Genomic DNA, 13351 nt, shown 5'->3' on the forward strand with positions numbered 1-13351 from the left:
TATTCCTCCTTAACCTTGAGCAAAGTCAAAACTTCCTTGGGCTTGAGGAGTGAATTCCCTTCCAGTTCTGGGCTGAAGAGCCTCACCTCCTGATGTCTCTGCATTCTCCTCTATGGGCCCCTCTGCCAGCTGGAGCCCTCAGGGGCTAACGTGCTCTTTTACCCTGTCAGCCTTGCCAGGCTCCATTCAATCCTGGGGCAACCCAGCCTGGGTTCATTCCCTCCCATGGCCATCATCTGGCCATGTTTTCATGATGCTGAAGCCTCTGTGAAGGTTCTCTGTCCCCCGCCTGGAACATCCTCCTTCCTCCCCTCTGCTACAGAGAATTCTTGTCTCCCTCCAAAGGCCAGCACAAGGGCAGGCTCCCAGATGAAGCTCTTTCTGAGTCTCCCAGTTGCTACTGCCTCCTGTGGGCGTTCCCTGTAGTGGGTCCTCCTTACTCTCCTTACTCCAGACTCTCCTGGTCCCACCATAGAATAGAACTTAAGTTCCTTGAGGGCAGGGACTTTTTCTTTTTCCTTTTTGTATCTTCAACCTGGTACACAGGGCCTGGATCAAAGTAGGGGCTTGGGAAATGTCTATGGATGGATGGATGGATGGATGGATAGAGGGGAGCATTCAATTGTGTGAAAGTGATACAGTTCTGAAGAATAAGCCATCAGGAAAACATTAAAAAATAAATTTACCTTCTGTCTTAGAACCAATTCTGCATATCAGTTCCAAGGCAGAAGAGCAGTAAGGGCTAGGCAATGGGGGTGAAGTGACTTGCCCAGGATCACACAGCTAGGAAGTGTCTAAGGCCAGATTTGAACCCAGGACTGACTCTCAATCCACTGAAAGACCTAGCTGCCCTGTTTAAAGTCCTTTAAAAGGTAATTGTTATTATTGTGCCCTTAAAAATATTTTGTTGAGGGGATATCTAGGTGACTCAGTGGGTTGAGCCCTTACTGCTCTCTTGTCTTGGAGTCAATATTTAGTATTGATTCTAGGAGGGAAGGTGAGGGTTTAAAAAAAAGTAACTTAAGGTTTGCAAAGGGGTATCTATATCTATACATAAAGTGTAGACATATATTTATATATACACATACACTCATTTAACCCTTATAACCACAACAAACGTGGGAGGTGGATATTATTAGCTGACCTCCTTTTACAGACAAGGAAACTGAGGCTGAGAGAGGTGGACTTCTCCAGAGTCACGTAGCCCCGTATATGTCAGAGGCAAGAAGAGAGGCCCAGCTTTCTGACCAAAGAGGACTCATGAACCACGCGGTTAGAGGCTGCCTATATTGATTTAACTTTGAGCTCTCTGGGAAGATATCCGTGCTAAGATAGAGCTATATTGAAGATTAAGTGCATTTGTAAGTAAAGCCTCTATTCCCCTGTTGGGACTGCGGTGTGTCGGAGGCTTATTGCTCCAGCCCTATGAAATCTGAATTAGGGTTTCACATGTACAATCCCAGAGGGAAAAACCCATAAGCATCTGAGATCTTTTTTTGAAACTCTTCCCTTCTGTCTCAGAATCAATACTGTGTATTGGCTCCAAGGCAGAAGAGTGGTAAGGGCTAGGCAATGGGGGTCAAGTGACTTGCCCAGGGTCACACAACTAGAAGTAGAGGTCAGATTTGAACCCAGGACCTCCTATCTCTGGGCTTGGCTCTCAATCCATCCACTGAGCCACCCAGCTTCCCCCACATCTAAGATCTTAAGATTCTTCACTCAGATGATAGATAACTCAAGGCCATTCTCTTGGCATTTGCCAGGTAACTTGTGAACTCAGAGTCCCTGGACTCTTATGCCCATCCCACAAGCAGATATATATACTCTCTACGTAGTAAGTGCTCATGCTTTTTGCATTAGCCCCTAAAACCAGTTGAGTCGTTCTCTCATTGCTCCCACGAATGACCTCATAGAAAAGGTGTTGGGCTCCAATGGATGTTGTTTTCATAGAACCAAACTGAATAATAAAAACCCATTCTACAGGCTGCAATCAAAGATCCCAGAGTCAATCTGGGAGCAATCAGCAGCTCCCCATCAATTGTGTGACCCCCCTGAAAAGGAGAGAGCCTCCACCATACAGGTCAGAGAGGGATCTTTTCCTGGACAGAAAGGGGAAAGGGAAATATGGGAAGCCAACCTTCAAATTGCCACCACCACCCCACCATCTTGATTCTGACACCAACTGGGAGCTGTCAACTATTTCACTCCCATCTCCAGCCCTCCAAGGCCTTCGTGAGAGCTTCAGCATATCCTTCAACAAATCTTGAGTTGGACAACCTAAATCTTGTGGGCCTTCCTTTGCCTTTTTTCCCCCAGTGAGTCCTCTGAGAGACTATATAGTTACGCACTTGGAAAGGCTTGGCCACTAAATGTAAGAGCTCCCAAAGCTAAAGTGAGGAAACCCTCATTTTCTAGCAATGTGACCTTAGATATATTGTGTCACCTATCCAGGTCTCAATTTCCTAATTTGTAAAATAGTTAGACTAGTTAGATTAGAGCTGGAAGGTGTCTAGGGGCCTCATCTTACAGATGAAGAAACTGAGGCCCACCAAGCTTAAATGGCTCTTTAGGCCTTCCTGTTTCCAGATCCAGGTGGATTGTGCCTCTCTAAGATGATCTCTAAGAGCCTTTGAAATCTAAACCCTTTACTTTTTAGCAAACCTTTCAGTCATCTTGTGTTGACTTTTCTAATCAACCACCTTCCTCAAATTCTCCCTCCTATCTCTGCCCCTTCCTTCTTCACATAAGCCATTTTGTTGAGAAGATCGAAGCCATCCATTCAGAGCTCTCTTCTTTCCGTTCTCCCCGAAAACATCTCTTGCTCCTCATCTCTTCGCTAATCAAGATTTCTATGTATTCTTCTCTGTGACCTCCTCTTCTGCCTCAAATCCTGCCACAGACATTTATCTTCCTTCCTCCCCAAGACTAACTTGTCCGTCCCATCTCCTCCTGAACCCTGGGCCACTGACCATCCCCAACTCAAGAAGATTCAGGGCCTTCTTATGGCCTCTGGGACCAAATAAGAACTTCTGCTTAGCATCTAACGTCCTTCCCACCTGGGTCTCATTCTACCTTTCCAACCTCTCCCTCCCACCCAGACTCCAGCCAAACTAGCCTTCTGCCTGTTCCTCACAAGACACTCCATTCCCCATCTCAGACCTTCTGCCTAGATCAGGCCCCCTCCCACTTTTGTATCTTAAACTCTTGTTTCCTTCAAAATTCAGCTCAAGCACAAGCTTTCCTGGATCCAGTTGGCTCCTGGTGTCTACCCCTCTGGAGGGCTCTATTTATTTTGTATATATTTTGCACAGATTCACCTGTATGCTTCTGGAGGGTAGGGAGGCTCTTTTTGATTTCACTGGACCTGGTACTTAGTGCTGAACAAAGAAATCTGGGCCAAATATTCATTCCTAAGCACTTATTTAGCATTTTCTTGCTCCAAAGGTATGCTAGGCTGGGGAAACAAAGCCTAAAAACTCAATCAGGCCTTGCGCTCCAGGGAAGGGAATTGCATTATGATAAACTGGTCTAGGTTGGCCAGATTCTAAAGAACCTTCCCATACACTTTGCTACCTCAACACACTACAAATCTTATCTCTCCCATTTCTTCCATCACCATAAAATGGACTGCCCTTCCTTACTACTGGCTAATCCCTCATTGTTTCCTTCTTGCTTTGCCCCAAATCCTTTTATATATAGCCACCAAACTTAGATAATAGCTACAATGAATGCAGGTAGACACCCAGAAGTTGGCCTGAGAAAAAAATCCCAGAAATCAATCAGAAATAGAAGCTAAGCCCTCAAATGTTTGGGCAACAATCAAAAGAAAGAGGAGACCCTACTACAGAGAAGCAAATGTGGTCTCAGAGATATCTCTGGGACTGGTCAGATGAAAGGCATGAATAGAATATGACTATGGATGGTGATACTTTATTCAATAGTATTAAGATAAGCAAAAGGGTTTGGGGAGCCCAGGAGCAAGGTTTATGAAGGAGATATGAGGAAGGAAAAGGAGGAGGAGGAGGAGAAGGAGGAAGGGGAAGAAGAAAAGAGGAAGGAAAAGGAGAAGGAAAAGGAGGAGGAGGAGGAAGAATAGAAGGAAAAGAAGAAGGAAAAGGAGGAGGAGAAGAGGAAGAGAAGGAGAAGGAGGAAGGGGAAGAAGAAAAGAGGAAGGAAAAGGAGGAGGAGGAGGAAGAATAGAAGGAAAAGAAGAAGGAAAAGGAGGAGGAGAAGAGGAAGAGGAGGAGAAGAAGAAAGAATCATGTGAGGAAATTCAGAAGTTATGACAAGAAAGCCGAAAGCATTTGGGTGACGATCAATGAAAGAGAATCAGAAGAAATGTTATTAGACTATTAGAGACCATCTGGAAGGAAAGAGGAAATAAAGAGTTGATCAGAAATTTAGCTTATATAGGTATGGATGTCATAATCATAATAGCTGGTGTTTATCTGTTGTTGCTGATAAGTTGTTTCCATCATCCTCAAGACCTCATGACCTTGTTTGGGGGTTTCTCAGCTAAGATACTGGACTGACTTGCCATTTCCTTCTCCAGCTCATTTTACAGATGAGAAAACTGAGGCAAACAGGATTAAGTGACTTGCCCAGTCACATAGCTAGTAAGTATCTGAGGGCAAATTTGAATTGATAAAGATAAATCTTCCTGATCACAGGCCTGGTGCTCTATGCTCCATGGCACCACCTAGTTGCCCTAGAATTTATATACTGCAAATGAAGATTAAGTGATTTGTACAAGGTATTTTAGCTAATATGTATCTGAAGTTAAATTTGTATTCAGGTCTTCCTGGCCTCCAGGCCCAGCACTGTATTTGCATTGCCACCCACAGGGGAGCCTTCAGTTATCCAGATAATGGAACTTTCTGCCTAATGCGGAACAGACAATAATTTCTTGACTTTTTTTAAACCCTCACTTTCCTTCTTTGAATCAGTACTATGTATTAGTTCCAAGGCAGAAGAGTGGTAAGGGCTAGGTAATGGGGGTTAAGTGACTCGGCCAGGGTCACCCAGCTAGGAAGGGTCTGAAGTCAGATTTGGACCCTAGGCCTGGCTCTCAATCCACTGAGCTACCCAGTTGCCCCTAATTTCTTGACTTTAAAGAAGAATTAAACGATAGTTTTATCCTTCAAAAGAGAAGGAACCATTGAGATGGGGTAGAATTCTATTTTATATCTGATTCTCAACAAAAGAATAACTAATTACTGGAAAGTTTGTTGAGGTGAAAACAGTGAGAACCTTGGGCAGGGGGGGCAGGAATGCTACCCCATTAAAAGGTTGTGATGTAGAAAATCAGGAAAGTTGGGTATAACCCAAAATTGTGGGAGAGCAGATTTCAAAGGGTTCAGGGAAAAGATAGGATCTCATGGATTAAAATTCTTCAGGGTAAATTAGCCCAGGAAATTTGGGGAGCCCTCAAGAATAAAATTCTAGAAACACATATGAAAACAATTTTAATAAAAAAGAAAAAGGGGAGCTGTCCAAAGAGATGGATATGGATGCATAGGGTACTCTCCAACCAACTTATATTTTTAAAAATAAAGTTTCATCGATGCCTTTTGCTTTCATATCACTTCCACTTCCCAAGGTGTCATTTCCTCTTCCCCAGAAGAGGAATCCTCCATGAGAGCCATTCTCCATGAAAAAAATAAAAAGAAAGAAAAATAGTTCAGCAAAAAAAATACCCAACATGTCAAAAAAAGTCTGCCATTATTCACATAGTGTTCCACACACGTTATCTCTGTCCTTCTAAAAGACCTAGACAGAAGGTAGAAACAAGAATATGAAAATGGGACTGAACACAAAAGTATGACTCAATTCTGAAATAACATCAGTTTGAGTCCTAATGCTCAGAATAAAGCAAGGCTGGCAAGGAATGTGAAAGAAAACAAAAGGACATTTATTCGCTCTAAACAATATTTTGGAACAGAAGAGGCTGCAGGAAGAGACAGAACGACTTACCACCTTGGCTGAGTGGGAAAATGGCAACTGACAATAGAAAGAAGGCAGGGAGGTTTTACCTTTGTTTTCTCTGCTAAGGAGAATGACCTCTGGATTAGAATAATATAGAATTAAGGAAAGAAAAGAACCAAATTGGCTGTTAGGACAGGTAGTTAGAGTGCCAGCTCTGGAGTCAGGAAGATTCATCTTCCTGAGTTCAAATCTGATTTCAGAAACTGACTAGCTGTCGAAACTTAGGCAAGTCACTCAACTGTTGGCCCCAATTTCCTCATCTGTAAAATGAGCTGGAGAAGAAAATGACAAACCACTCTAGTATCTTAGCTGTGTGACCCTGGGCAAGTCACTTAACCCTGTTGGCTTCAGTTTTCTGATCTGTAAAATGAGCTGGAGAAGGAAATAAACTAATCCAGTATCTAAAAAAAAAACAAACCCAAATGGGGTCATGAAGAGTTGGACACGATTGAAAAATGACTAAACAACAACAAAAGGCATCCATATCCAATGTAGATAAGAGGGGAGAGTAAGAGACTACCTGCCTGCCATTAATTAACCCTTGCCCCAGTAAAATATATTCTGGTATTCTGAAAGGACTAGAGATGTGATTATTGAGTCACCCTCAGTGACACGTAAAAAAAAATAGATTGGTCATTTATTATAGTGCCAGAGTGAATACAGGCTTGTTTGGTCCTTAACTCTTACATTTAAAAAGGGATATTATAGCACTGACCATGACCATCTTGGAATGTAAGCTCTTTGAACTATGATTAGGTCTTTCACTTCATTAATGACTATAGCCAAGTACTAAGGACAATTCTGGGCACCTATTTAATAACTCAGTGATAGGTGAAAGATCTGGGAGATTACAGGGAAGCACTGATGGGCATGAAAAGCACAAATATTGTTCTGGTTTTCAAGAAACTCTGGGTCAGTGAGTTAGACTTTGATCTCCGACAAGATTCTAGCACATATCATTAGAGGGATGGTTGATGACCATCTAGAAATAGAAGCAGTGACCACAAAGAACAATCTTGGCTACATCAAAAACAGGTCATGGCAGACTAATCCCATTTCTTTTTCTTGACAGGATTACTAAGCTGCTAGAGATACACCTACATTCAATAAAGTATTTCTAGTTATTCTTATGAAAGAGAGATGGAGAGATGATCATGTAATTAGCTCGAAGGATGGATTCAGACCTGGTTTAAAGAGGAGTCATTAATGATCCAATGGGAAATGGGTAGGAAGTCTCTAGCGGTGTGTCCCAAGGATCTGCATGAAGTTCTGGGATGCTGAGCATTTTACCAGTTACTTGGATAAAGGCAAGGATGGCCTGTTCATCAAATCTTCAAGTGACACTGACCTGGGGGGAAGGTGTAGTAGTTAAAGGGAGATAACAGTTTGAGGTGGGTGGGGTAAAGCTAATATCTAAAGGATCTCAGGAGGCTGGGACTTCCCACTGAAGTTTATAAGATGAATTCAAGAGAGATGAATGTCAGCTCTTACACTTGGAGACTAAACATCAACTTCCTTAAGTACAGGGGGTGGGGAGGGTGCATAGTGAGACAGAAGTTTTTCTGAAAAACAACTGAGGATTTCAATGAACTGCAAGCACCACATGAGTCAGCAGCCAAAAAAAGTACAATGATCTCTGGCTGCATTGACAGGCATCACCTCCATGAATAAGGAGGTGACAGTCCTGGCAGGCTGGTCAGACCACATCCGGGTTCTGGGGAGTCAGGGCTTAAGAAGGGCACCCATAAACTGGAATATGTCCAGAAGGGGGCAGCCAAGAGGCTAAAGGGCTTGGATCTAGAATCCCTGAGGACTGGCTGAAGGAACTCGGGTTATTTGGCCTGAAGAAGAGGGGAATAAGGCTGGGGATTAGGGGGAAGGTCAGTAGAGAGGTGGCCATGACACAATTATGATCTTAGAGTACTTGAAGGGATGGCTCATAATAAGGGTGCAAGTTTCCTATCAGAAAAGGCTTCTGATTCATTGGAACCATCCAGATGTGGAAGGAGCTGCCTTGGATGCTAGTGGGCTGATCAGAAGCAGGGTAGGGTCATCAGGGGTCTTTGGGCAAAGGCTGCATGACCATGGCTCAAGCATGCGGTTCTGAGAACTTTCAGGCACGATTTGGACCAGATCAGGGATGAAGTCCCTTCCAATAGAGTCCTCCAAAAGATTGGAAGTTCCTTGACAGCAAATACACTTGGGATCTCCAGCACCTGGCACACAGTAGGCACTTAATGGACTATTGATGGACTCCAGCTCTAAAATTCTGCTCCTTTTACATTCCTATAGCATTCTACTCTTCAGAGAACATCACTTCATCTTCTCCCTTATAGCTGTCTTTTCCTCCCTTCTCTCAACTATACTGTAAGCTCATTAGGCTAGAAGACGGTGAACTTCAGATGGGGAAGACGCGGGTTCAAACGCTGCCATTGAGCCTTGCTAGGTGTGTGATCATGGGTGAGTCACCTCCGCTTTCTGTGAAATGAGGGGCTCAAGGTCCCTTCCGGCTCTAAATATGCATCTTGGGTCACTGAGAGTCCCTAGGTCAGCGCCTCGGACAAAGGAGGGGCGCAGCAAGTATTAGCCGACAGAATGAATGGCAATGATGTTCCTAAGGTGTGGCCAGGTGGGATGGCCCTAGCCCCCCACAAGCAGAGGAGACAAGAGGACGGGAGGCTGCAGGGAGGCTCCTTACTTTCTCATTGGCTGTTCTGTTCAGGTAGTAATCCCTGGAAGGCAGAAAGAGGCCAGACTGATCTACCTGTAGTGGAAACAGGAAAGGCTCGCTTTAGATGCCAAGATGGTCGCAAGGAGGAAGCCGCAGCACTCCCTCCACGTCTGTCACTAACCCCGGGCCCCCGGCACACTCCTGCTCCCCCCGGCCCCTCACCTGGATGACGTTGCTGTTAGAGCTTTTGGCGTCAGCACTGACGTAGACGGTGAAGAACGGGCTGGCCCGGTAGGTGCCAGACACCATCTTCAGCACCTCCATGAAGTTGTCCTGGGCCCAGGGTCCCGTGATGTTCCAGCCCCCGATCTAAGAGAGAGGGAAGCCCGGAAGGTCCCTGGCTCGTAACCTCCCCTTGTCCTCCGGGCCCTGCCGAGAAGGGCCTCCCATCCTCCTTTTGTCCGCCACGTCTCCCAGGAGCAAGCCCAAGCCCGCATCCTTGAGCGGGGTCCAGGCCCACCTTGTCAATGAGGTCTCGGAGGGGCTGGGCCCCCAGCTCCTCGATTCGTGGCTCTCGGAGGCAGGAGAGATAGTAACGCTGGGTCTTGCGCTCTGCCTCGCTGCTAGAGTTGAAGGTCTCATTCTCTGTGTGGGGGAAACAGCAAGTGACCATCCTCGGGTTCAAATCCTGCCTCAGGCAGCTACTAGCTAGGTGACCCTGGACCAGTCACTTATCCTCTGGGGGTCTCAGTTTCCCCACTTGTAGTAGGAGACTCGATGGCCTTCTAGGCTCCCTTCCAGCTCTAGATGTGGGATCCCATGACCCCCAGTTTGTAATTGTGTCGGGGGGGAGGGGGAGGAGGGGATGCTGCCAATAACCAGGGACCTGGAGGAGAGGCCTGAGCTGTGGAGGGATCCTTCGTCCAGGGAATCCCTGCGGGATCCCCAAGTCCTACAAGATCTCTAGTGACTTCACCAAGCCCCCTCCTCCTTCAACACTCAGCATTGAGTAAGTCCCTGACGGAGGCAAGAGAGCGTGGAGCAGAGAGAAGAGCGGAGGCAAGAAGGCCTGGGTTCAAAAGCTGCCCGATTCTAGCCAGACGAGCCACTCTGGATCCTCCTCAATGAGGTTCACCGAGGAGATCCATGAACTTGGTCCAAACAACAAGTCCCTACTCGGCACCAAGCCTGGGGCTTGGCCCCGAAGTCCCAAAGGCCAGCCAAATATCCCCTGCCCTCCGGGAGCTTTTGGTCAGCCCATCAGGGAGAGCCAGGCACGGGCCACTCTAGCGGATGGAGCGGCCGTCCTGGGAGGGACACGGGCAGAGGGACGCCTCCTGGCGCCTCCCCACACCCCGAGGGCTCAGGGCTGCTTCTCGTGGCCGCCCCCAGCACGTCATCCTGGGATCTGGGCCTCCGTTTCCCTGCTTGTAGCAGAACGGGCCGGAGCAGCTGCCCTCAGAGGGTCCAGCCCACTCTAGGTACAGAACAAAGCCAGGGAGAAGCCCTCCTAGCTGGGGCAGAAGGTGGCTCTCGAGCCGAATTCTCCAGGAAAGGGTGACGTCTGAGAGGAACACAGGACGGGAGCTGGAAGCTGAAGGGCATCTCTGAGGTCATCGACTCCAACCCCTCGTTTGACAGAGGAGGAAACTGAGGCATAAGGAGGGGCATGTCCAAGGTCGTGCAGGTAGGAAGCGGCGAGCTGGGATCTGAGCCCTGCACCCCCCCCTTTGCACTGCTCCCCAAATATTGATCTAGTGTGCACAGAAGGCAAAAGAGCAATAGAAAGGGGGAAGAAAGGGTCCTCGGGTACAAGGAGCTTCACTGCATCCCGAAATCAAATGGGCAAATAAATACAATGAGGATTTAGACAGACATGCAGTATTATCCCTGCAGCCTGGAGCCTGGGGAAGCCATCCCATAGCGCAGGGCACCTGAGAGGAGGGGAGGAACCAATTAGACTGGACGAGAGGGGTGTGAAGGGAAGCAAGGACAAGGTTAGAAAAATAGACTGGGAGGCAGCTGGGGGGCTCAGTGGATGGAGAGCCAGTCCTGGAGATGGGAGGTCCTGGGTTCAAATCTGACCTCAGACACTTTCCAGCTGTGTGACCCTGGACAAGTCCTTTAATCCCCTTTGCCTAGCCCTGACCACTCTTCTGCCTTGGAGCCAACACACAGTATTGACTCCAAGACGGAAGGTGAGGGTTTAAAAGGAAAAAAAAAAGAGGCAATAGGGAGCTACTGAGTATTCTTTGCTTAGATGCAGAGCTTATAAAACTCCAAGAAGGCTAGTATGGCTAAAATATAAAATGAATGGAGAAGAACACTGTGATGTAAGTCTCAAAAATGATAGGAACTCTCTCTGGGCTCTGAAAGAAGAGGAGATACAGACCTTTCCACCCCTGGCATCCCACCAATTTTTCCCCTTCCCAGGACCCTAGAGCCAATGTCCTTTCATGGAAAGAGCCTTGGATCTCCAGTCAGGAGAAATAATAGCTAACATTTGTTTATATAGCCCTTACTATGTGCCAGGCTGCAGCACTTTGTGATTATTATCTCATTTAATCCTTACAACAACCTTGGGAGATAGGTGCTACTAATCTTCCCATTTTACAGGTGAAGGAACTGAGACGAGGCAAAGTGACTTGCCCAGGGTTACACCTTTAGCTAAGTCTTCTTGACGTCAACCTCTGTTCAAATCCTGGCTCTAAAATCAAGGGGGGGAATTACTTTGTATCTCTGAGACTCAGTTTCTTCATCTTGAAAATGGCTATCAATATAAGGAACAGTGTGACATAGTGGTTAGAGGACCAAGTCTCAGAGTCAGGAAGACCTGAGTTCAAGTTCTACGTCTGATATATACTGATATCCTGGGTAAGACTCTGACCCTCTCAGGGCCCCTTGCTGGTTCTTTAGGACTAACTTGCAGAAAATGTCAGTCCCAGAACTCTACTAGAGGTGTCAGTCAAGTAGGAGGGCAGCTGCTGGCCTTTGGCCCACCAGGCTCTCAACCACCACTCAAACCAAATTAAAAGGTAATCAGGAAATAGTTAACCAAATAAAAATATACTAAGATATAGATAATGTTCACGTGTGGTTTTCTAAATCAAAATGTACCTGCAGGGATCCTTATATACTGTTTAGTGGTACCAGATGGTATTGGGGTTTGAAATCACTGAGGAATGAGAAAAAAGGGGAAGAGGACAATCCTTGTCCTCCGTACTCCAGAGGCTACTAGCGAAGAAGAAGGCTTCCAGCATTCCAAAAGGGAAATCATTTGTTAGTGTTATAGACTGCTAACTCATGTCAGGACCATGAACAGCACCCACTCCCCTCTCAACTTGGAGCTTGGGCAGAGCTAGAACTAGACTCATATTTCCAGGGCTTTCCCCATTGCTCTTCTAAGCTGCTCTGGAAAGGATCACGGATACAGAGATGGAAGGGGTCTCAGAGTCCTCATGAAGAAACTGAGGCCCATATGAGTCTTGTAACCATGGAAAATTATTCTAAATCATCTAATTAAATAAAATTAAAAAAAAAAGAAGAATCAGACACGATTGAAAACAACTAAAAAAAAAAAGAAACTGAGACCCAAATGAATCTTGTAACCATGGAAAATTATTCTAAATCATCTAATTAAATAAAATTTAAAAAAAAAGAAGAATCAGACACGATTGAAAACAACTTAAAAAAAAAGAAACTGAGGCCCATAGCAGTTATTTGACTTTCTTGAGGTCACAAAGGTAGTGATTAGCAGAGCCAGACGTTAAACCTCAGTCATGAGATCCCAGATTGAGAGCTAGAGAAAACCTTAAGAGTCTATCTTTGGTCTCTAAGCACTAGATTGTCCTCAGGAAGACCTGAGTTCAAATGCAGGTTCAGACTCTTACTCAAGAGTATGACTCTGGGCCAGTTACTTAGCCTCTTTCTGCCTCAGTTCCTTCATCTGTAAAATGGGAATCATAATAGCACTGATGCCTCAGGGTTGTTGTGAGGATTAAATGAAATAATAATTCGAATGTGCTTAGCACAATGCCTGGCACATAGTAATGGCTATAGAAATATAAATCCTGACTGTAGATCCAAGGCTCTTCCCACTCAAGCCTTTTATTTTAGAGAGGAAGAAACTGAGGCCCAATAAGGTAAGTGTATCATCCAAAGTGATACAGGTAGTAATTGGGAGGTAAGATTTGATCACATACCAAAGTCTGGGTTTCCTGCCATGCCATTAGCCCTTCCATCGTGGGTTTTCCCTGGTTAGGTAGCATTCTCTGCCTTTCTCTTATCACTAGGGTCACACTGTCTGCCTTTCTCTCCCTGGGAAATCCCTGGCCTCTGGCACGACCCTCCCCCAGGAACTCTCTAAAGTCCCCAGGTGGCTCACCAAGTAAATGTTTCAGCACAGCCTGATTCTGGTCCCAGAGGCTGTTGAAGGTATTCCACCTGGAACGCCCATCAGGGAGTGGGTTTCGTCGCATCCAGCCACCACAGGAGAATTGGTAAAAGTCTTCACAAGGGCTCACCTCACGGTCCAGAGACTCTAGGATCTTCCCAGCCACGCGAATGCAGGCTTCTGTCAGGCAGATGTTATTTAATGAGCCTGTGGCTGAGAAAAGGTGAGAGAGAAAGACCCTCTGTCAGTAGAGGCTGAGATGCCCAAAGAAGGGATCTAGTGATCAAGAAACAGTAAGCATC

The 13351-nt window shown here is 46.0% G+C and overlaps 1 protein-coding gene across 5 annotated transcripts in view; it reads right to left on the reverse strand.

Moving 5' to 3' along the window:
* ECE2 (endothelin converting enzyme 2) overlaps positions 1–13351 on the reverse strand; it is a 48002-nt gene that overhangs the window by 9725 nt on the left and 24926 nt on the right. For all 5 annotated transcript variants that reach the window (XM_007486180.3, XM_056819902.1, XM_007486172.3 and 2 more), the window contains 4 exons: positions 13041–13262; positions 9177–9301; positions 8879–9025; positions 8684–8749 (listed from right to left, as the gene is read on the reverse strand). In XM_007486180.3, the coding sequence (XP_007486242.2) occupies positions 8684–8749; positions 8879–9025; positions 9177–9301; positions 13041–13262 (560 nt within the window). The remainder of the gene's footprint in view (positions 1–8683; positions 8750–8878; positions 9026–9176; positions 9302–13040; positions 13263–13351) is intronic.

Source organism: Monodelphis domestica, chromosome 2 (assembly GCF_027887165.1).
Source record: "Monodelphis domestica isolate mMonDom1 chromosome 2, mMonDom1.pri, whole genome shotgun sequence".
Classification (NCBI taxonomy): domain Eukaryota; kingdom Metazoa; phylum Chordata; class Mammalia; order Didelphimorphia; family Didelphidae; genus Monodelphis; species Monodelphis domestica.